Source organism: Notechis scutatus, chromosome 1 (genome assembly GCF_049901735.1).
Source record: "Notechis scutatus isolate UNSWTSFEM ecotype Mainland chromosome 1, rNotScu1.2, whole genome shotgun sequence".
Lineage (NCBI taxonomy): Eukaryota > Metazoa > Chordata > Lepidosauria > Squamata > Elapidae > Notechis > Notechis scutatus.
In genome coordinates, this window is record NC_142009.1 from 277,954,966 (window position 1) to 277,976,393 (window position 21,428).

Below are 21,428 nucleotides of genomic sequence, written 5' to 3' on the forward strand. Positions count from 1 at the left end.
ACCGGCGGTTGGGGACCCCTGCTGTAAAGCACTATGAGGCAGAATATAAGTCTTAAGTGCTGTTTGCTATTGCTAATGCATTGCCTAATATTGCCCCTTGATTTAGCTCTTTTCTTCTGTACAATTTGTTCTACCATTTCCCTTATATCCAATTTATCTGCAATTCAGAAAACTGGCAGTTTTCTTCATAAGTTTTTAACCATCTTATCATATAACCATTTGATGTGAGCCTATTAGGATTCAGAAGCTTCTCTGTCATAAATGCAACATATTTTATATTACTACCGAGTTTCTCACATAATAAGGCCGGGCCTTATTTTTGACCCCAAAAACCGGCTAGGACGTCTTTTCGGGTGACTTAATTTCCCCCTGCATCCTCGGGTGGGCGGGCGGCGACAGCTTGGATGTTGGGAGACCTTCCGCCACCGCATTTCCCTTTCCCTTGCTGCCGTAGCGTTACAGCAACACCGCGGCGCTTGGCGCAGCCACGTGCAACCAGTCAGGCTCCTCCCTGCAACCGGAGCCCTGAGGAGACACTGCTTCAGGCGCCTGTGGCCGCTTTCCCTTGAGCTTCGATGGTAAGTGAATTATTTAAAAACCTCCGCTCATCCTATCAGGGCGTGCGAGCTGAGCAGAGCCGGAAAGCAAGCCGGGGTGTTTCCTGGTTCTGCCCAGCCCGTACAGCTCTGCCGCGGCCCTGGCGGGATGAGCGGAGGTTTTTAAAATAATTCACTTTACCTCCTAAGGCAAAGGGAAGGCGGCCACAGGAGCGCCTGAAGCCAAGTATACCAACAACAAAAGGCAAATCCTCAAGGTGGGCTGGAGGGAGGTGGCTACGTGCCCCCGGGCTGCTTCAATGCAAGGTCCTGACTTGCAGCATCCTGCCGTTGCCGCCGCGTCCTCCCTCTCCGACTGCAAAACTCGTGTGCTTCGCCAACGCTCCGAGCGAGGCGAGCTCTTTCATACATAGAGAGAGAGGGAAAGACGCCGGCGTGCTCCGAGAGGCTGGCTCTTTTCTCTAGCCGAGGCTGACAGGAAGTGCCTCCAGGGCCGTGGCAGGCAAGCCGCGGGTGTTTCCTGGTTCTGCCCAGCGCGCGGCTCTGCCACGGCCCTGGCGGGATGAGCGGAGGGCCCGGCGGGGAGGCACTCGTTGCCTTGGTGACATTTCGGGTGCCTCCGCCGCCTCCTCGCCCATCGCAGGTGGCGGTGGCGGTGGCAGCGGCGGCGTCGCTGAGGGAAAAAGAAGACAGCACAGCCACCTTGCTTGCTTTCCCACCTGCCCGCCCCAGATGGCCTCAGGAGCGGCGGCAGTGGCAGCAGGCGCGCACACTCCTGCCGGCGAAGGGAGGAGAGGCGAGGAAAGAGAAGGGAGTGCGGCAGCAGCGGCTGTCACAGTATCGTCTCATAGCGGGGCAAGGCTGGCAAGCTGAGGTGGCCGCACCAGAGAGCGCCGCTGCCGACCCGTCGTGAGGATAAAGGAACGGGATAGAGATTCAGTCAGATGTCAGCCTCGGCTAGAGAAAAGAGCCAGCCTCTCGGAGCACGCCGGCGTCTTTCCCTCTCTCTCTATGTATGAAAGAGCTCGCCTCGCTCGGAGCGTTGGCGAAGCACACGAGTTTTGCAGTCGGAGAGGGAGGACGCAGCGGCAACGGCAGGATGCTGCAAGTCAGGACCTTGCATTGAAGCAGCCCGGGGCACGTAGCCACCTCCCTCCAGCCCACCTTGAGGATTTGCCTTTGTTGTTGGATACTTGGCATCAGGCGCTCCTGTGGCTGCCCTCCCTTTGCCTTAGAAGGCAAAGTGAATTATTTTAAAACCTCCGCTCATCCCGCCAGGGTCCGGCAGAGCCGTACGGGCTGGGCAGAACCAGGAAACACCCGGCTTGCTTTCCCGGCTCTGCTCAGCTCGCACGGCCCTGATAGGATGAGCGGAGGTTTTTAAAATAATTCACTTTACCATCGAAGGCAAAGGGAAGGCGGCCACAGGAGCGCCTGAAGCCAAGTGTCTCCTCAGGGCTCCGGTTGCAGGGAGGAGCCCTGACTGGTTGCACGTGGCTGCGCCAAACGCCGCGGTGTTGCTGTAACGCCACGGCAGCAAGGGAGAAGGGAAATTAACAGTGGCGGAAGGTCTCCCGATATGAAGGTCTCCCGATATGAAGTGCTCCACCAACGCAGGCAGCACCATATCCGGCATGCAACAAAGTACTTCCTAACGGCAAGCCCCCGCCATTTCCCCCGCCATTCCCCCATTTCGCATGTTTAATATGGGCCTTAATTTGGGGGAGGGGCTTAATTTGATTTTATGCCAATAAATCATGCTGGGGCTTCCTATTGGTGGAGGCCGTATTGTTGGAGAAACACGGTACTTAGCAATGATGTTTTTATGAAGCACAGCTATCAATAAAGCCTTGAATATTTTTTGATTGGGTGGCCATACGAATTGAAATACTTGCATAAAAGTAATAAAATAAATATTACCAGTTATCTCACACTGGGTAGCTTCTCGTTCTTCATTTCTGGGGGGGAAAAACCAATTTAAAATTAACATATTAAAAGGCTAATTAAGCAAAATAAGTAGGAAGTATAATTTGAAATTATAAATGTTGGAATTAGTAGAATGTTTCTAAGAAATTTAGCATTTAATAACAAAATAATGGATACTGTTAAAATATTGATTTGTCTGAAAACATCTTATTAGTGAAAATCTTCTAGCTCCAAGTATGGACCAGTTCATTTAGTCAACAATTTTAGAATTGTGAACTGGAACACCGATAACATGATAAAGATGAATGTATTAAATGTACTAAACAAACAACCCCAATATTAGTATAAATGCATACAAAAGAAAGTGATGGGGTTATTTTAAAAGAATTATTTGATATCCTATTCATTCAATAACTTACTCTTTTAGCAGATTTTGATTTGTTTCATTTGAAGGTTCTACAACAGAACATTGTGAAAAATAATCAGAGTTATAAGAAACATATGTAGTAATCATAGTAATATAATAATCGATTTTATGCATATGTACTAGTTAAGGATAATTTAAACATTCTCACCTGCATGATTTAATTCAACAAAAGTTTGAGGATCATGTGGAAAAACCCTAAAAACAGTGATACATTTAGAATTTATACTTAAAATATAAATTTAGAAGAAATTATATTTGACACAAAGATCATGCTCTTTGCTTAACATACAAAAAAGCAATTTCCAGTCTTATATTCCGCATAGTTCTTAAGTATGGCATTGATACGGCAATTGGATTATGCAATATAACATTAAAATCATATACACCGAGTCATTATTATAAACATTGAAAAACTTTGATATGCTCCTTTCTTATTCTTTAGCTCTCAAGAAAATAATTCAAATATTTATTATTCTTAGCTACTTGCAAGATGATATATTTTTTTTTAGAACTCAGTCAGCCATCTTGGTCTAGTTTCTTTCCTACCGTACATACAGCAAAAAACTAATAGTTTGAATAGAGTTGTGTAGCTATTCAGATTTCAAGGAGAAAGAAAGGTGATTGGGAATGAACTGCAATTGTCAGCAACCTCATAAAGAAGTTGCACTTTTAAATGTGGAAAGGCTTTATGAAGTGCTGACAGATGCAACTTGTAAACCAAACACCTTCTAAATCATCTTTTCTCCTTGGATTCCAGATAGTTTCACAGCTGTACTATATTACCCAATCTTGCAATCAGCCCTGACTTTGAACTAGCACTTCGACTTATATACTGCTTTACAGTGCTTTACAGCCCTCTCTAACCTCTACTCTGTTTCAAACTTGATTCTATTTAGTGTCTGGAAAGTTGCTCTTACAAAGTGATTTCTGGGCATAAACTGGAGATTCTTTGGGAAATGTTACATCTGCTTTTAACAACTAAGATGTTTGGACTGCATATCTTAATCTATATACTTTATTTACTTTTGAATTGCTAGTATTAAATGACTTAAATGTTAGCAATTTAACTGCATATTATTAAATATCTGTAAATGAAGACAACTTATTCTCATTTAGTACCTAAGAGATTCCTCTTTAGAATTCCTTTCTTTCTTTTGTATTAAATTAAGAGTAATATTTATATTTAAAACAATTGAAAGATCTCAGTATAACTTCTTGAAGAATATTCTGTAGCCACTATTATATATTGTTTTTTATATGGTATTAAAGGATGCATTTATATTTGAAATGCTTTTTCAACAAACTCACCTTATGGTTTCTGCAAAACTCACCCGCCTGGAGTTTTTCTGCCGTTGCTCAACGTTGTATTCCTGTACATGCACAACAAATTAAATTCAAAGACAAATTATCTTTTGACTAGAATATCCAAAATGGGTAACATGACATATAACTTACTGCCTATATTTAAGCATACATTAAAGGATAGGTGTATCTGTGATATTTAATCACATGTAAATATGGAACAAAAACCATGAACACAGTTTGATTTCCTCTTGGTCTTGGCATGTAAATGTGTTGTGCAGCATAATCTACACTAATTGATTCTCAAGTAAGGGGCCTGATAAGATATATATTTTAATTTTTTCTTGGCATGTAAATGTATTGTGTTTGCAGTACAGTTCATGAGGAATGGGCAAAACACATTTAATTTTTATTCTATAATACATTATTCTGACTATTCTGACTTTTCTAGAAGCACATCTTCCAAAACTGGAAATGATTCACTGTGTTCTAGATGTGATTGGAGTCTGAAATAAGCCAAAAAATTATATGCTCTTCCTGTTTGGAATTTTTCAGGAAAAAAATTGAATTGTCTACTCTATAGCACTAGAACAGTTTTACAAATAACTGCACTCAAGGTGTGTGCTTCAGGACCATGGTGGGTGGTAAAATACAATCCCAGTTATATTATGGAATAACATTGTAGAATATTCCCATAACATTGCAGCCTCATCCTAAATAAACTTCCCTGGAATTATATCTCATTATCTTCAGTTGGATTTTTCCCACATAAACATGTCACATTATTTTCTTTTGTAGTTACTATAACCTATAAAATATGGTTTTTTTTAATGAGACTCTCTTCCAATCAACAAATGCTAGTGCTTACCTGAGTACATTCATTTCCTGTGCCTAAGTCACAAAGAGGAGTTCGGGGAGTTTTTAAAATCTAAAAAGAAGATAAATATAGTTCAGAAAATAGTGTTCACATTGCGAAAAGTTAATTTCTGAAGGAAGCAGTTGTTTTGATAATGATAGGTACATTGATTTTAACATATAGTATAGAACTATAGCTTACCTCTATTATTTGGCCTCTCTCTGTTCCAAGACTGAAAGCACTTACCTGCACGATATTTCTTAAATGGTCCAATTATTGTAATTGAAATAGCAACCCATTTTGTAAAAATTCAAAAAGAATGGATTCAAAATGGAATCTAACACACTTCAACTACTTAAGAAATGTCCTGAAGGGCATGTCTTGTAGCTACGCATCAAAAACAAGATACTAATTCACATTTTATTATTAAGCTTTCAGCTAATAATATCCAAATAGTACATGCTAATACACACACACATATCCTGCCCTTATTATTTTTACAAATAACTCAAGGTGAACATATTCAACACGCCTTCCTCCTATTTTCCCCACAATTTTCCCCTTTGAGGTGAGGTGGGTTGGATTGAGAGAGAATAACTGGTCCAAAGTCACCAAGCCTGTTTTTCATGTCTAAGGTAGGACTTCAACTCATGGTCTCCTGCTTTTTAGCTTGGTGCCTTAACTAGACTTAGGCAAAAATATAAAGATCAGTCTCAACATCTTCTTGATAAATTGTTCATGTAACAAAATAAAATAATGTTTTGTTATAACAGTATTATTACTTTCTTCCACAAGGAAAATATACTGGTAAGTTATACTTACTGATGAAATTCTTCTTTTATTTGTGCCACCTGTGAAGTCTCTAAAATAATGGAAAAATGAAAACTATATGAAACCTAATATTCATGTATTACCAACAGAATGTATGGGAGTACGTATATATATTAAACTTATAACATGCATACAATAAAAAGTTACTATTTCAAAAGATAAAATAAAAACAGCATTTAAAACTTAAGAAACAGCTATAACCACATTATTGTGAACTACATAGAGCAGGAGTGTCAAACTGGATTTCTTCAAGGGCCGGATCAGCATTGTACTTCTCCTCTGCGGGCCGGTGAGAAGACCGGGGTGGGGTGGGGTGGCAGCAGAGGACAGGGCCGATGCTTCCTGTAGCACCCTGCTGGCCCAAATGGGGTGGGGGGCCACACATGGGCCCTGCGCCTCGTTTTCGCCCTCCATGGCCTCCTGCAGCACTCTGCCAACTGAAAAGGGGCTGTTTTGGGGGCATTTGTACAGAACTATATGAGAAGCAGGTTTTTCGGCCTGTTTTGGACCCACTTTTCAACCCGGTTTCGGCCGGCAGAGTGTTGTAGGAAGCTATGGAGGGTAAAAAAAAAGGTGCGGGGGCCCTTCACATGGCCCACTTTAGCCACCAGAGACACTGCGGGCCAGTCCCTTGATATTTCCAGGCCAGCTCAGCAGGCTGGATTTAAGCACCCCGCCAGCCTTGAGTTTGACACCCCTGACATAGAGTAAGAAAAACCCATCAACAGAAAAGGCCTCCACTAGAAGCTCAACTTACTTCTCATTCATCTCAGCATATATCTTGTCCATTTTGGAAGCCTCTGGTGTCTGCAGTATTAATCAAAACACAATGGGACACTAGTCAATCAAAATACAATGGCAAAGCACAAGCTACCTTTCTCCAGGCTGGAAACAATATAAACACACCTTGTATAATACAATGTAAATGAAAAAATATTTTTGGCTGTCAATGACCTAGCAAACACCACCCTGAGAGAAAACCTAAAATACTGAAACCATTACTGGAATTGAATTTTAACAAAGCTTTGCTGCCTTGAACAGAGTACCAAAGTGATTGTTTCAAGCATGGATTGATACAGTACAGGTAGCCCTCAACTTACAACCACAATTGAGCCCAAAAATTTTGTTGTTAAGTGAGACATTTGTTAAGTGAGTTTTGGCCCCTTTCTTGCTACTGTTCTTAAGTGAATCCCTGCAGCTGATAAGTTAATAACCCAGCTGTTAAGTGAATCTGGCTTCCCCATTGACTTTGCTTGTCAGAAGGTCGCAAAAGGTGATCACATGACCCTGGGACACAGCCATGGTCATAAATATGAACCAGTTGCCAGGCATCTGAATTTTGATCACATGATGATGGGGATGGCCAAAGGCCGAGAGGTTGCAACTGTGATAAACGGTCACATTTTTCAATGCAGGTTGTAACTTTGAACAGTCACTAAATGAACCGTTGGTAAGTCTGCGTTTTGAATGGGGTCCCTTCCAAGTGTGAACCCGAAACCAGGGATACACTACACTCTCCTTGCAATGAACCTTGTTCCCAGAAGGGAATCTGGAAGACCAGCCACTGAAGGTCCATCTGGAGGGCAGCGGCCTTCCCCAGAGGGAGAACCACCTCTGCTCCTACCCGGAATGTCTAAGGGGCTGCCTGGGGAAACCTCCGAGTAGAGGAGAAAAGAGACAACAACCCCAACCTTTCGCCATTTCTGCGTTGGTTTGCCCGGGAGCTTGTACCTGGCATTAAGGGGTGCGTGTGTCGCGCTCTCAAAAGGGCAAGGGAGAGTCCCGCGCACTAGACGGAGCCTGAGACTACAGAAGCTACCGACGGTCAAGCCTCCCTGATGAAGACGAGGATTCTCGCTCGGGCTGAAGTAAAGCCCTTTCCGCTTCCCTTCCCAACTTACAACAGGAGTTACTGCTCCTCTGCGGGGTGGGCCGCGGGCAGCTGAGGAGCAGAAATCTTTGACAGAAAAGGGGAGGGAAAGATGGGGGAGCGGGGGGGGGTGTTTGGAAGTTCTTAAGAAAATGGAGTCATCCGGGGCGGGTCTCCGGTTGCCTTCCACGGCTAGCCGTGAGGGAAAGGGCTTGGGGCGGGGTGGAATTCGGGAAAAGGCTCGACTCGGACGACCCTTCAGGAAAAACAGCCGCCAACCCGCCTCACCTAATCGTGAACTCGCGTCTGTCCAGACCGGTTAATTTAGGCCAACCAAGGCTTGGTTCCCGCTTCGGGTTAAATCCAGATCCCTTTTTCGCTGTCAGGCCCGGCCGACTTTCCAAACCATTGTTGCCACAGTTTGCTTGAGGCCGCCGTAGCCGTCCGATTTAAACTAAGCGCCAGGCTTCACGCATGCGCCGTCGCCTCTAATGCCCCTGAAGGCTGCTTTGCATCATGGCGGTTTCTTCTTGCCATACAATATTATACTCCACTCCCCCAAGTGGCCACTACGCCGAAGTAATGTGCGGGGTGGGGGGGGAGGAATAGCAAAAATCCGAGCAAATAATTTTTAGAATCCGGGCGTGTATGTTTGTCGTGTATCGGCACAAAATACTACGCTATATCGATTTGTCGCTGCTTAGAAGCGAAAGCCTATAGGCAAACAGAAAGTGAATAGACAGTCATTGCTGAGAATCGTTTCTTATAAGGTTGGAGAGAGCCTAAGTTTCCGCGACGAGGTGGCCGAGTGGTTAAGGCGATGGACTGCTAATCCATTGTGCTCTGCACGCGTGGGTTCGAATCCCATCCTCGTCGTTGAGTTTTGTAAAAACTTTTATAAAACTGCACCTACGTCTTTAATACTATATATATAAATAAATAACTTTATGTATGTATGGTATTCAGCTTTGTTCGGGTATTTTCCCACGTCATTATAGTTGTGCTTTTAAAGTTGTAGCAACGTTTCAGCAGAATCTCATCTGCCATCATCAGGCATTGTATTGTGTTTGTCTGAGGAACACAATACAGGAGCCTGATGATGGCAAATAAGATTCTGCCGAAACGTTGCTACAACTTTAAAAGCACAACTATAATGATGTGGGAAAATACCCAAACAAAGCTGAATAACATACATGTAAGTATCCGCAAAACTTAAGAATATGTGTGGTGTATGTATATGTGTATGTATGTATATATATATATATACTTTTAGAAAAACAACAGATCTCGTTACAACACATTAGGATTAATTGCTGTTACTCTACAGTTAACTTGCTTAACAAAAATGAACACTACAAGTAACCCTCACCAATACAAATAATTATAGATGAAAGGTGAATACTGGAAATCAGGCATTTATTCATTTTCTAGGAAAATATGGACTAATTATTCAAATTTTCCGTGAAATCAATAGTCATTTCAAAGACTGAGAGTGTACACATTTCATCTTTCACACATGTAAGTAAATTCCGTACTTTTAGAATATAGCTAACTTGATTTACCCAATTCAAAATAACTGGGCAGTTTACAACAAAACTTAGAGTCAAGTCACAAACATCAATCTCTAAACAGAACACATTGCAGTTAGGACCAACATTTCCATAAAACCTCTTAAAACACTTCTTAGAATTATTTCAGTGCTGAGAGTTTCATGAGTTTTGGATTCCTCTTCTGAGAGAGCTCTTGCTAGTGGATTTAGGGTTCATTTTTATTTTTTTTAAAATACAGCTCATTCTACAGGCTTGACATATTAACTAGTTTGAACTAGCTAACATAGTTTATGTTGGGATAGTTTATTTTTGTGGAAAAAACTTGCTCAAGATCCTGGTTCAATGCCCATAGGGGCAGCTGATCATCATCACCTTTTGAAAGCCATCACCTTTTGAAAGCCTTGACCAATTTTGGGGGGGAAGGTGGCTGGCTGGGTACTGTTCCATTAGAGAAGGCACACTTCCTGATTCTACCAAATGCCTCTGTTTGACTAAAGCAGGGGTGTCCAACCTTGGCAACTTTAAGACTTGTGGACTTCAACTCCCAGAATTCCTCAGCCAGCAAAGCTGGCTGAGGAATTCTGGGAGTTGAAGTCCACAAGTCTTAAAGTTGCCAAGGTTGGACACCCCTGGACTAAAGGAACCCAGGACTCAGCACAACTGCTGAGAGTTCAGGGACGGCCACTGCCATTCTGAGCTTTTCAAAGATGAACAGAAATGCAACCATTGCTACCTTACTTCTAACACCTAAACCTCAGCCTTTACTGAAAGGGTCAGATACTGTTTAATCCATTTCCCCCACAGTCCTAGGAAATTGCAGCTCAACCACTTTCTCCCAAAACTGAGATGTTAGGAATGGGATGATTACCCAGAATCATCTATCATCAAGGCCACCTTTTTACTCAAGGACAAATTAACCACTTTCTGTTTCCACTGCCATGACATTTCTTAGGCAAGGCCTAACAGAGCAGGATGGACACGGAATCAATGTACATGTAGCTGAGTTTACAATGTTCACTGCTTTGGAATCAACAAACTCCTCCTGGAGAATACATCCAGATCATGCCTCAGTCAAGTTCATATAGGACCTATTACAGAGTCAGAATCCAACTCAGAGCCGATCTGAGCAACTTTGTCAGAAGTTGCCTTGAATGCTGCTGCAAGATGGCTCTCTAAATTTTCTCTCCCTAGGGCACGGTGTCAAACTCAAATCACGTCACATGAAGTATTGTGACTTTTTTTGTCTTCGCAGAGCTGGGGTGGCCATGGCCTGCATGTGACACATCTGGCCCTCGGGCTGCCAGTTTGACAGCCCTGCCCTAGGAGGATATGGCTCACCCAGAACAGAGCCAATTATCTGTGGTAATTGAAAAGTAACTTTTTCCCGCTATTGTCTCCACAGCAAATTGTGGCTATGAAACAGGGAATCTTGGAGCCTGACCATTCCATCAACCTGTAAATCTGTAAATTTTGTGAAATACGTGTGGAATTAACATAAACATCCTTGTTAAAATATAAAATGCAATCTTATATTTATTTCCCAAAGATTTTTCCCCACAGACTAATAAGTATTTTCAATAATCTATTAAGAGTTCCCCAACCTTTCTGGCTTTGTGGATTGATGTGTAGGGTTGTTCTATGCAAGTGGCTGGCATGAGCCTGTCGTTTGTGCAAATCGAGTGCACATTCATCCGCTGCTTGTGCAAACATGCTCGCCTGTTGCTTCTGCAGTCCAGTTCTGAACGTCTCACAGCCCAGTAGTGGGCCACAGTCCAGGGGTTGGACTGATCTATTAATCTAAATTCCTTGTGTGTCCAACCACACTTGGCCAATAAAGAATTCTATCCTATTATAATCACTTATTAATCTGCATTATATACTTAGAAATACTCAAATCTTCTAACAATATTTTTCTGAAAATAAGTGATATTCACTTTTTGTAAGATATTGTGAACAAATGTGTAATACTCACACCATACTCTGTAATGACAGCCTGACACCTGACTTACTTTTGAACATCTTGATTAGTCCTATTTTTTCTATCTTGTGAAGTTCATGACAAAGTCAGGCATTGCTAAGCATATACATGCGTAGTTTACACTATTTTCCCCTATGCTTACCTTTGAACTTGCAGAGCTGAATGTTGTTTCTAGCCATCCAGAGATTTCCAGCCTTTCAATTTTACTGAGCTAAATCAATTACATTTCTGAACTCAGTTTTTGCCGTCTTATTATTTATGAAAGTGATCACAGGAACTAGTATGAATAGAAAACTGAATGAAAAACTACTGGTGACCTTCTACCGCTGCACCAGAGAGCATTTTAACCTACTGCACCTCTGTATGGTTTGGCAATTGCACAGTGGCAGACAGGAAAGCACTCCAGAGAGTTAATGTCATTGCCCAGATCATTGGTTGCCCTCTCCCCTCTTTAGAAGAGCTTTATAGCTCCCGCTGCCTTAAGAAAGTTCAAAACATTCTTATCCATCTCACCCTGGGAACCCTTTTTTTGAACTATTACCATCTGGCCGACAGTACAGGATAAAAAAAATGACAAATAGGTTAAAAATCAGCTTCTATCCCAGGGTACCTCTATTGAATTCTACTGTATATTGCAATATTAATGCAATATCAGGGGTTTTAAATTTAATGTATAGAATGTGAAGGATGTGTGTTTGTGTTTATTTTCATAGTCATAATGTACACTGAAGATGGTATTTAATTTCATTGTACGAGGTGCAATGACAATAATGTAAACTAACTAAACTAAATCTTCATGGGACTCCTGTTTTTCTGTTGGAATAGTCATACTTGTGAAAAATATCTCATGGTATTCTTCCTGCCAAAGTGAGGGTCTGAAATTACACTTCTTGCCTGCAGAGCAAAATGTATGTTTCAAACTTTTGGCATACTCTAATAATTCAATTACTCAAAATGTATTAAACAAAATTGGTAATTAACTGGCTGGCATTTCTCACATACAAAGAACTCATGCTTCAGATATTTTAAATCACGCCAACTTTGTACAAGTAATTAGCAACATATGTTTTTAATGTGTATATTTATTTGAAAGAGCTCAGTTTCATCAGATTTTTAGGACCAATGATTGCTCCCAGGAAACTGGAACAGCTTTATTATTACACAGCTTTTTAAAAGCAATGAAATAGGCAGTACAAGCTCCTCGCAAGACACATTAACTATGATTGCAGCTGTTTAATGAGCCCTTTTATTAAGTTAATTTATTGGAGAAGCTATGCAGCTCTATTAAGGAACAGAGCAGCTGAGTAGCAGTCACAATAAAATAACCAGAGTATGGAAATATATAGCATGAAATAGAGATGCAATGGGTTCTGGAGATCCTAAGGGTTAGAAACGGACAATGGGGTATCTAAGGGGTGGGGGGAGGCCTTGGAAGGCCCAAGGCATGGCGCTTGTGCCTGCACTAATTCCTCCAGGGTCATCCCTGAGGCACCCCATGCGCACATAATGACCCGCACATTTGTTTCCCAAATGCATTGGGGTGAGCAAGGATGGGGTTCATTTATCCAGATTCCAACAGTACTGTAATGGGCAGGTTCCATTACTGTTGTAACTCGAGGATTATTTGTATATTCTTACTTGGTAAGAAATATTGCTTCTCCAAATAATTATTTCACTTTCTTGCAATAAAAAGAAAATACATTCTTGGGAACAGCTTCTTCACCTATACTGACTCTTCCGTTCCATTTGCAGAAAGTTTCTCACCCACTCTTCACTTTATAAAATAAGATTCAAGTCTCTTCCCAATCATCCTGGGCCCAAGCAGGCATTTTGGAACAATATTCAAATTCCATTCCTTTATAGCGTAAAGCATGGAGATACATCACTAACTCTCTGGGTGATGGATCAGGCCTCACCATTTTGCATTCTTCACACAGTGGGTCTATCTCATTGTGGAACTCAGTTAAACACATTTCCCCACTTTCAGTTTTATGTACATTTGCTTGAGGGGCAGAATTCAGAGAAAGCGTCTTTGCTTTGTCTTCTGATTCTTCAATGTTGTCAGAGTGATCAATTGCAGTAGTGACCTGCAGAGGCTTAGTTCCATTATCTGGAGTTTCCTGCTTTTTATCTGCTAAAACTGCTTTCAGGTCCTCCTCAACAATGTCCAAGATTCCCAGACTCTCTTTTGAGACATATTCTTCCGCAAATGACTGAAGCAATTCATCATCAGTTTTATTAACACTGCCCCCCTTGCCCTTTTCAGGACCCCAAATTTCATTATTGTAGATAGGATCATTGATGATAGGATGCCCCAAAAACTGTAGATGGACACGGATCTGATGGGTACGGCCAGTGTATGGGAAACATTTTACTACACTAGTCTTGCCATTGTAACTGAGCCGCTGGAAGATGGTTTTACATGGCTTGCCTTTGGGATCCACTCGACACAAACCCATTTTGTAAGACATAGACAAGATAGGTTCTTCACAGATCACTTCATTTTCTGGAAACTCTCCAACCACGCGGCATACATACTCTTTCTCCAGCTATTAGAATTGGGGAAAGAAAGAAAAATTATTAGGGTTTAGAATGTAGAAAGAATGTGTATTTCAGAATGTTATTTATGCATGTAAGTAATTTATATGGCCATCTATCTCACAACAGTGAATCTGGATTGTGTACAAAAATTAAAGCCCAACAATTAAAAATAACCCATGGCTCTTTGGGGAATGACACCTTCCAATCATAAAAATCATATCATACGGCTAGTCTAATCTCCCAGCCCAAATGTTTTAAGGCTAAAAGAGTCAGAGCCATCTGGATCTATAAGGGAGAAATTGTTTGACAACTAGTTAATCTACTAACCATGTTCTGTACTGAGGCTAAAAACGTTATCGGCATTAAGGTGGACAGGAAGCAAGCTTGAAGCACCTTCAGTCGGCTTTAAAGCACCTCAAAAGCCAGAGATTGATATTCATTTGTTTACTAGCTAAGGAAACATTATTTTAATTGCTAGAACTTATTGTTTACAGCTCATCTACCAAAGAATGAAATGTAGATATATGGCCGTATCCATTTCCAGATTTTCTTTTTTTCTTTCTCTTTTTGTGCCTTCGATTCAGTATTGACTCCTGGCAATTTCCTGGACTATTTTCTTGGCAAGATTCTAAAATTGAGTTGACATTGCCTACTATCTACAGCTGAGAATGAGTGATTGGTCCAAAGTCAACCTATTGGCTTGGTTCTAAGGCAGGACTAAAACTCATGATCTCCAGTTTTTGGCCTAGTGCCTCAACCACTATACCAAACAGGATCTCTTCCAGGAATTTATCAAACACATGCAGAGGTTAAAGTTCTGGCCCAGGAAGTCGTATAAGAATTTTTGTTTGGGCTATGAAGTTCACTAAACATGTGAGTTAATGCGAATTTCTGTCACATTAACCTACTTACACTCTTAAGGATGTCTAAAACTGTATCTGTACTGATGCTGTTGGTAAAGCATATTACAAATATGAAGATATCATTAACAAAAATAATTTTACCTGCCGCTGTCGAACTTGTTCATCAATTCTCTTGGATACTTCTACAGACTTGGCAAAGATGAGGACACCTGATGTCAGGCGATCAAGCCGATGAACGGTATGCAGCTCTTTCAGGTTATGCTCTTTGCCCAAAATGAAAATGATAGTGTTGTGCCGAAATCCACCGCAAGGATGAACAGGTACAGATGAGGGCTTGTCTACAACCACAACTTCATCATTATCCTCTATAAACTCAATAGTTTGTGCTGTAACTGGAGGTTCATGGCGATGTATGGTATTCTCCAGAAAGTCGTTATTCTGCAAACAAAGCAATTATTATATATTAGTTTAGCCAGATGATTTTCTGGAGCAATTAGTTTCAAGAGTTATGGTGGTAGCTTTCCATATAAATTTTCAAAGGAATCACCTAAATTACCATATAAGAATATGTCTGCATTCAGAGTGAACTCTTAATCACCTGTCACTGATTTTTATTCTGATAAACATAAACCACCGTGTTTCTCATATAATAAGGCCGGGTCTTTTTTTTTTTTTTTGAGCCCTGAAAAAACGGCTAGGACGTCTTTTCGGAGGTGAATTAATTTCTCCTCCCCTGCACACCCTCGCCTAGGGCGCCCCATGGACAGCCACGCCTCACCACCAGCCATTCCTAATGGCCGTTCATGGTGGAGTGAGGAGGGCTCCCTACCCCCACCAAGTGCCTTTACTACAGACCTGGGTCAGCAGGTGGGCGGCGGCAGCAGCGTGGATGTCCGCCAGCAGCGTTTCAGCCGCTTCTCAGGCCTCCATAGCTTCCACGGTTTCTGCCAGTGCTGGCACCTCTCTCGCCAGCGCCGTCTCCAACAATAGCATCTGAGTCTCTCCCGCTTTTCCACCCCTGCCCCCGCAATAGGGAAAAAAAACATTTTGAGGTACCTTGAAGCGCCACACGCTGCGTTTTCGTTTAATCCCGAGCGGCTGGGTGGGCATGAGAAGAGCCGAGCAAGCGTCTCTGCCGCTGCTACTCTTGGTGCTCCAGCCTCGGGCTCTGCAAGTTTCCAAAAGTCCCACTGCACAGCCCGTTCCTGCATTCCAAGTGCGCCCAGGTCGAGTGGCAGCTGTCCCTCTCTCGCCAGCGCCATCTCCAACAACAGCGGCAGCAGCGCCTGGAACCATGGAAGCGTTTTAGCCGCTTCTCGGGCAGCAGAGCCGCCTCCATAACTTCCACGGTTCCCTCTGCTGCTGCCACTGTTGTTGGAGACATCTCTGGTGAGAGAGGGACAGCTGCAGCTCGGCCTGGGTGTGCTTGGAATGCAGGAAAGGGCTGCGCACCGGGACTTTTGGAAACTTGCAGAGCCCGAGGCTGGAGCAACAAGGGTAGCAGTGGCAGAGACGCTCACTTGGCTCCTCTCATGCCCACAGAGCCGCTCGGGATTAAACGAAAACACAGCGTGCGGCACTCCAAGGTACCTCAAAATGTTTTTTTTCCCCTGTTGTTGCGGGGATGGGGACGGGGGATGGAAAAGCGGGAGCGACTCAGATGCTCGCGCAACCGCCGGCAGGAACCGTGGAAGCTACGGAGGCCTGAGAGGTGACTGAAACGATGCCGGCGGACATCCACACCGCCACCTACCCGCTGACCCAGCCTGCAACCAGCATCATACCTGGGTCTGCAGCAAAGGTGCTTGGCGGGGGTAGGGATCCCTCAGCCATTTTCGGCCATTAGGAGCAGCTGGTGGTGAGGTGTGGCTGCCTGTGGGGCGCTCATAACAGCAAGTTCCCCCCCCACCTCCCCCCCAATTTTGCTTGTTTTAAAATAGGCCTAAAATTGGGGGGAGGGGCTTAATTTCATTTTATGCGCAGAAAACATGCTGGGTTTTCCTATGGGAGGGGGGAGCTTATTGTTGGAGAAACACGGTATCATCAAATTATAGATCACAATCCCCTGTACGAAATCAGCCCCGACAGCAGAGATGCAAAAACTGATGCACAGATCCTTATCCGTTCCATATGGAATTAAAGTCACATTACAAATGGCAGCTGTCCTCCCAGAATGAGTCATAACACATTTATAATACTTTGGGGCCTCACTGTGGTGCAAACCATGCAACTCAAAGCACTGATGAGGTATTTTTGCACATTTAATTTTATGACACATGTACCCGTGTTTTCTTTCAAATATCTGCTATCGCAAAACTTATAGGGTTAGGTGCTTACTAAAGAAAAGAAAAGAAAGAAAATACGACATTTGCAAAAGCATGTTCATATTGAAACGGGGAAGGGGAAGGAGGAGAGAAGACGAAGACCAGAAAGCTGGCTACGGCTATACCTTCACTGCCTGACTTGGCTTTTTCTCTCTGCGTGACCGCAGTCTCCCACGGGACGCTCGCCGCGTGGGTTGGGTCCAAGGCAGGAGCTTTCAGCATTTGGCCTGACGCCCGGCCTCCTCACCTTGAGTACCACGCTGAGGTCTTTCAAGGGGTGTTTGTTGAGAAGCAGGCGTCCGGCTTTGGCTGCGGCCAGGTAGTACTCGATGGGCCGACCGCGGAACTCCGAGTGGAAGACGTCCACGAGCTTCTTTCCCACCCAGCGCCCCTTGCAGTAGGTACTATAGTCGTAGTAGTACGGGCGCACCTTGCGAAGTCCGCCCTCGATGTAGTAGCTAGTTTCGGCGAAATGGGCCTCTCCGAAGCTGACGCCCGTATTCCGCTTCTTTGGCGGTGGCACGTAGCGCTTCTCTCCCTCTTCGAGCGGCCCCGGCCGCTTCTTCTGCCCCTTGGACAGCCGCCTCTTCTTCGCCACCTGCTCTTTAGGCTCCGGGATCGGCTTCCCTTCCATGCTCCTCCCGGGCACAAGGCCGGCGAGAGTACCCAAGGAGGCGCGCTCTGCGTTCAGCCGGGCTAAGCAAAAGCGGAGCAACGCTCTGCAAAACGACCCGGGTCGCATGCTGAGGAGTATAGGCGGAGAAGCCGACCACGTGGCGTTGTGGAGCCCCGCCCCCACGCGACCCCACTCATCTTTACCCAATCAGATTGTTCTATGCCTCTTGACGGATAAAGCAAGCGACGGAACGAACGTTCGGTCCTCTAGAAATGTGGTGGTGATCACGGAGGGCTGCGCATTTTGTTTTGCTGGACCCTCGAGGAACCAAGGAAAGCGACGCTCAGATCCAAATTTAAGCATTTTATTAGGTTATAAGATACAATATGCAAAAATAAATAGGAAAGTGGGGGGGGGGGGGAAGGGAAGTGAGGAAAGGTTGGGAAAAAGGGGGAAAAAACGTTGACTGCCGACTTCCTCTGTTGCAGTAAAATAAGGCATCAACATCAAACACAACTTTTTGCTTTTTCATAATAATATATATATAAACTAGCCATTTTTATAAACTCAGATCATGTTTCCATTGACTGGATTGAAGAGATCACCCGGTCTGTTAAGTAGTACACTCCAGGCATCCTAATTTGAATAGGTTAATTTGAATTAAAACTGGGCTTTATTTGCACTTCCAGCACAGTTGTCCAAATGCACCAAAGCTGACTTTTCCTGCCTTTACTATTACATTAGCAAGAAATACTGTATGTTGCAGAGATACGATTAAAGCTGGTAATCTAGTATAAGGTTTAATTTATTAAAAGTGTCATGAGTCTCACGTCTGGAGCTATAAGGGGAGGCAGAGATCAAAATCTATCTACCCAGCTGTTCATGACTATGACATACGGTCCCAGCTTTTCTTGTGTTTTCTTTTTAATATAATTTTTATTGACAACAATAATAGTAACTAATACAAACCAAAGGAAAGAAGAAAATGACACTAAAAGGTAGAAAGTGCATAAAGGAAAAAAATGAGAGGAAGGTAAAAAAAAAGAAAAAATACAAAAAAATTAAAACAGGCTTCCAATCTTCACAGCATTATATTTTAAGTTCTCTAAGGTTACATCATGACTATATTCTGTCTATCAGAATAAATCACATTCATTTTTTGTGTGCAAAAATACTAAGGTTTTGAATCTCTAATAAATATAAACCTTGTCTTTTTGCTAATCAAATAATTTAACTACCATATTTCAGCAAATTCGATCATCTTCACCAAGCATTCCTCCATTGTATTGCCAATTTTTTCCAGCTTTTTTTACAAGTTCACCAAACATGATGAAATGACAATTTCATTGCAAGACCTAGGGAAGATGGTCCTACATGGCCAGCAACCTCCTTGTGAACATGAAATGCATTTTATGCATCAGCACCCAAAATTTATTGTTTTCTTCCTATTAATTTTGAGTCCTGCTACCGCTCCAAATTGTTCTAGCTCATTTATCAATTTTTGTCCTCTTTCTATTGGTTCCTCAATAAAAAAAATCATATCATTGGCAAACGCTTGCAATTTGTATTCTTCTTTCTTAACCTTTAATCCTTTAATCTCTGGATTCTTTCTAATTCGTGTTAATAGTGTTTCTAAAGAGAATATGAAGAGCAGGGGTGAGAGTGGGCAACCTTGTCTAACTCCTTTTTCTATTTTTATTGGGCGAGTATATTCCCCATTTATTATTATATTGGCCTGTTGTGTATCATAAATCGTTGTTATGATGTTTTCAAATTTAGTGCCTAAATTCATATTATAAATTTTTTGAATTAAAAATTGCCAATTTAAATTATGGAATGCCTTTTCTGCATCTAAAAACATAAGTGCAGTTTGTTTTTCGGAGTGGGCTTCATAAAATTCTAAAACATCTACTACTGTTCTTAAATTATTCCTTATCTGTCTAGTCGGGAGAAATCCATTTTGGTCTTCATGTATATACAAATTTAAAATTCATTTTAATCTGTTAGCTATGATGGAGGTGAATATTTTATAGTCGGTGTTTAGGAGTGAAATTGGTCTGTAGTTGTTAATATATCTAAGATCAGATTCCTCCTTCGGGATCAGCTAAATCAATGCTCCCCTCCATGAGTCCGGCATTCTGGCTGCCAATAAAACATCGTTAAAAACTTCCATCATAAGAGGTCCAATTTGTTCTGCCTTATATAGTTCTCCCGGGATCCCATCTGGCCCCGGGGCTTTGTTATTTCCCTGATTCTCTATTGCTGATTTCAATTCGGACCAAGTAATGTCTTTATTTAATAATTCTATCAATTCTTCCCCGATTACTTTATCTTTCATTTCATCTAAGTAATTTCTTATTCTATCCTCATTAACTTCTTCCTTTTTGTATAACTCTTCAAAGTATTTGTGTGCAATATCTTTTTTCTGTTCTATCTCTTGTTGTATGTCGCCCTTCTCATCTATTAGTTGGTAGATCAATCTCTTTTCTTTTTTTAAATTTATAAGATAACCATCTTCCTGGCTTATTAGCATGCTCAAAGTAGATTTGTTTAGTCATTTTCAAATTTATTATCATTTTCTCTTATTCAATTAAATTCAAATTATGTTTAACAGTTATTATCTGATGTTGTACTCTTTGATCTTTAGGGGTCTTTTGTAATTGAGTTTCTAATTCCTTAATTTGTTATTGTAATTTATTTTGCTGGGCATATTTTTCTTTATTTCTCCTAGCATTATAAGAGATTGTTATACCTCTTATTACTGCCTTCAATGTGTCCCAAATGTTTTGTTTCGAAGTTACACCATTGTCATTTTCCTTTAAGAAATAGTTTAATTCCTCCTTAAGTTTGTTAATATACTCTTTTTCTCTTATTAATTGGGTGTTTAGTGTCCATCTTTTCTTTGGTTTCTTCCTACCCTTCCAAGTTATTTGAATTGGATAAAATTTCAGTTCCTTTTATCTCATTTGCTATTTCCCCATTCATCCATGCCATGTCAATTTGTGTCCATATTTGATGCAGGTTAGAATAAAATGTGAATTGTTTTTCCTCGGGGTATAGTCTTCTCCATAAGTCCACCAAATTTAACTCCTTCATCATTTCCTTACATGTCTTAGGAAGCTCTCTTTTCCCCTTTTTATTCTTCCCCCCATTGCTATGGTCCTTTTGATAATCAGCAATAGAGTTGAAATCTCCCATAATACAAATATTCCTTTTTTCAAATCCTATTATTTTTTGATGTAAATATTTAAAGAACTCTTTCTGATCTTCATTCGGGGCGTAAATTACTACTAGTAGAATTGAAATAGCATTAATCCAGATCTGTAAAACCAAAGTTCTTCCTTCGGGGTCTGACCAAACTAAATCTGCTTTCAAATCGTCTTTAATGTATATTGCAATCCCTTTCTTTTTTCTCGTATCTGCTGGTGCAGTAAATAGCTTCCCTAGTTTCGGGCAGTCTAGGTATCTTTCATCTACTTTCCTTTTGTGAGTTTCCTGTAGGCATATTATGTCGGCATTTTGTTTGATTAATTTAGCTATTATCCTTTTCCTTTTTGTCGTCGAATTTAAACCATTTATGTTAATGGATAGAAGTTTCTTTTCTTCTTCCATTTAATTAATTCTGTTTCGCTCTTTGTCTCGTGATAACTCCGGTCTCTCCTTGTGCTTGCTGGGGACTAGTTTCTTCTCTCTCCTGAAATGAATAAACATTCCCTTGGTTTCTTAAGGATCCTTCTTTTTTGTTTCTGTGGTGACTTTGGTCTTCCTGTGAGTTTATTTCCAATTC

The 21,428-nt window shown here is 41.9% G+C and overlaps 2 protein-coding genes and 1 non-coding gene across 3 annotated transcripts in view; 1 reads left to right on the forward strand and 2 right to left on the reverse strand.

Annotated features, from left to right (window-relative positions):
- KNL1 (kinetochore scaffold 1) overlaps window positions 1–8,225 on the reverse strand; it is a 37,277-nt gene extending 29,052 nt beyond the window's left edge. Inside the window, exons 1-8 of the mRNA XM_087951700.1 lie at window positions 8,058–8,225; window positions 6,657–6,706; window positions 5,891–5,930; window positions 5,081–5,140; window positions 4,219–4,280; window positions 3,059–3,105; window positions 2,903–2,939; window positions 2,478–2,515 (exon numbers count right to left, since the gene is read on the reverse strand). Coding sequence (XP_087807826.1) covers window positions 2,478–2,515; window positions 2,903–2,939; window positions 3,059–3,105; window positions 4,219–4,280; window positions 5,081–5,140; window positions 5,891–5,930; window positions 6,657–6,688 — 316 coding nt within the window. The 5' untranslated portion in view covers window positions 6,689–6,706; window positions 8,058–8,225. The remainder of the gene's footprint in view (window positions 1–2,477; window positions 2,516–2,902; window positions 2,940–3,058; window positions 3,106–4,218; window positions 4,281–5,080; window positions 5,141–5,890; window positions 5,931–6,656; window positions 6,707–8,057) is intronic.
- A 338-nt stretch (window positions 8,226–8,563) lies between these two features.
- TRNAS-GCU (transfer RNA serine (anticodon GCU)) lies at window positions 8,564–8,645 on the forward strand. The gene has a single exon. It is a non-coding gene; the product is annotated as a tRNA-Ser (tRNA).
- A 3,716-nt stretch (window positions 8,646–12,361) lies between these two features.
- RPUSD2 (RNA pseudouridine synthase domain containing 2) lies at window positions 12,362–17,816 on the reverse strand. The gene is made up of 3 exons (XM_026664573.2): window positions 17,273–17,816; window positions 14,843–15,139; window positions 12,362–13,846 (listed from the first exon to the last, which is right to left on the reverse strand). Exons 1-3 carry the CDS (start codon window positions 17,765–17,767, stop codon window positions 13,088–13,090), a joined length of 1,551 nt encoding a protein of 516 aa, XP_026520358.2. The 5' UTR covers window positions 17,768–17,816; the 3' UTR covers window positions 12,362–13,087.
- Between the last annotated feature and the right edge of the window lie 3,612 nt (window positions 17,817–21,428).

Bases quoted from the DNA above. Each gene is read 5' to 3' on its own strand.
- RPUSD2 (XM_026664573.2), bottom strand. From the start codon at position 17,767: ATGCGACCCGGGTCGTTTTGCAGAGCGTTGCTCCGCTTTTGCTTAGCC. The intron at 15,140-17,272 runs GTGAGGAGGCCG...CTTTGTTTGCAG, and splicing joins ACCTCAGCGTGGTACTCAAG to AATAACGACTTTCTGGAGAA. The intron at 13,847-14,842 runs GTAAAATTATTT...CAATTCTAATAG, and splicing joins AACAAGTTCGACAGCGGCAG to CTGGAGAAAGAGTATGTATG.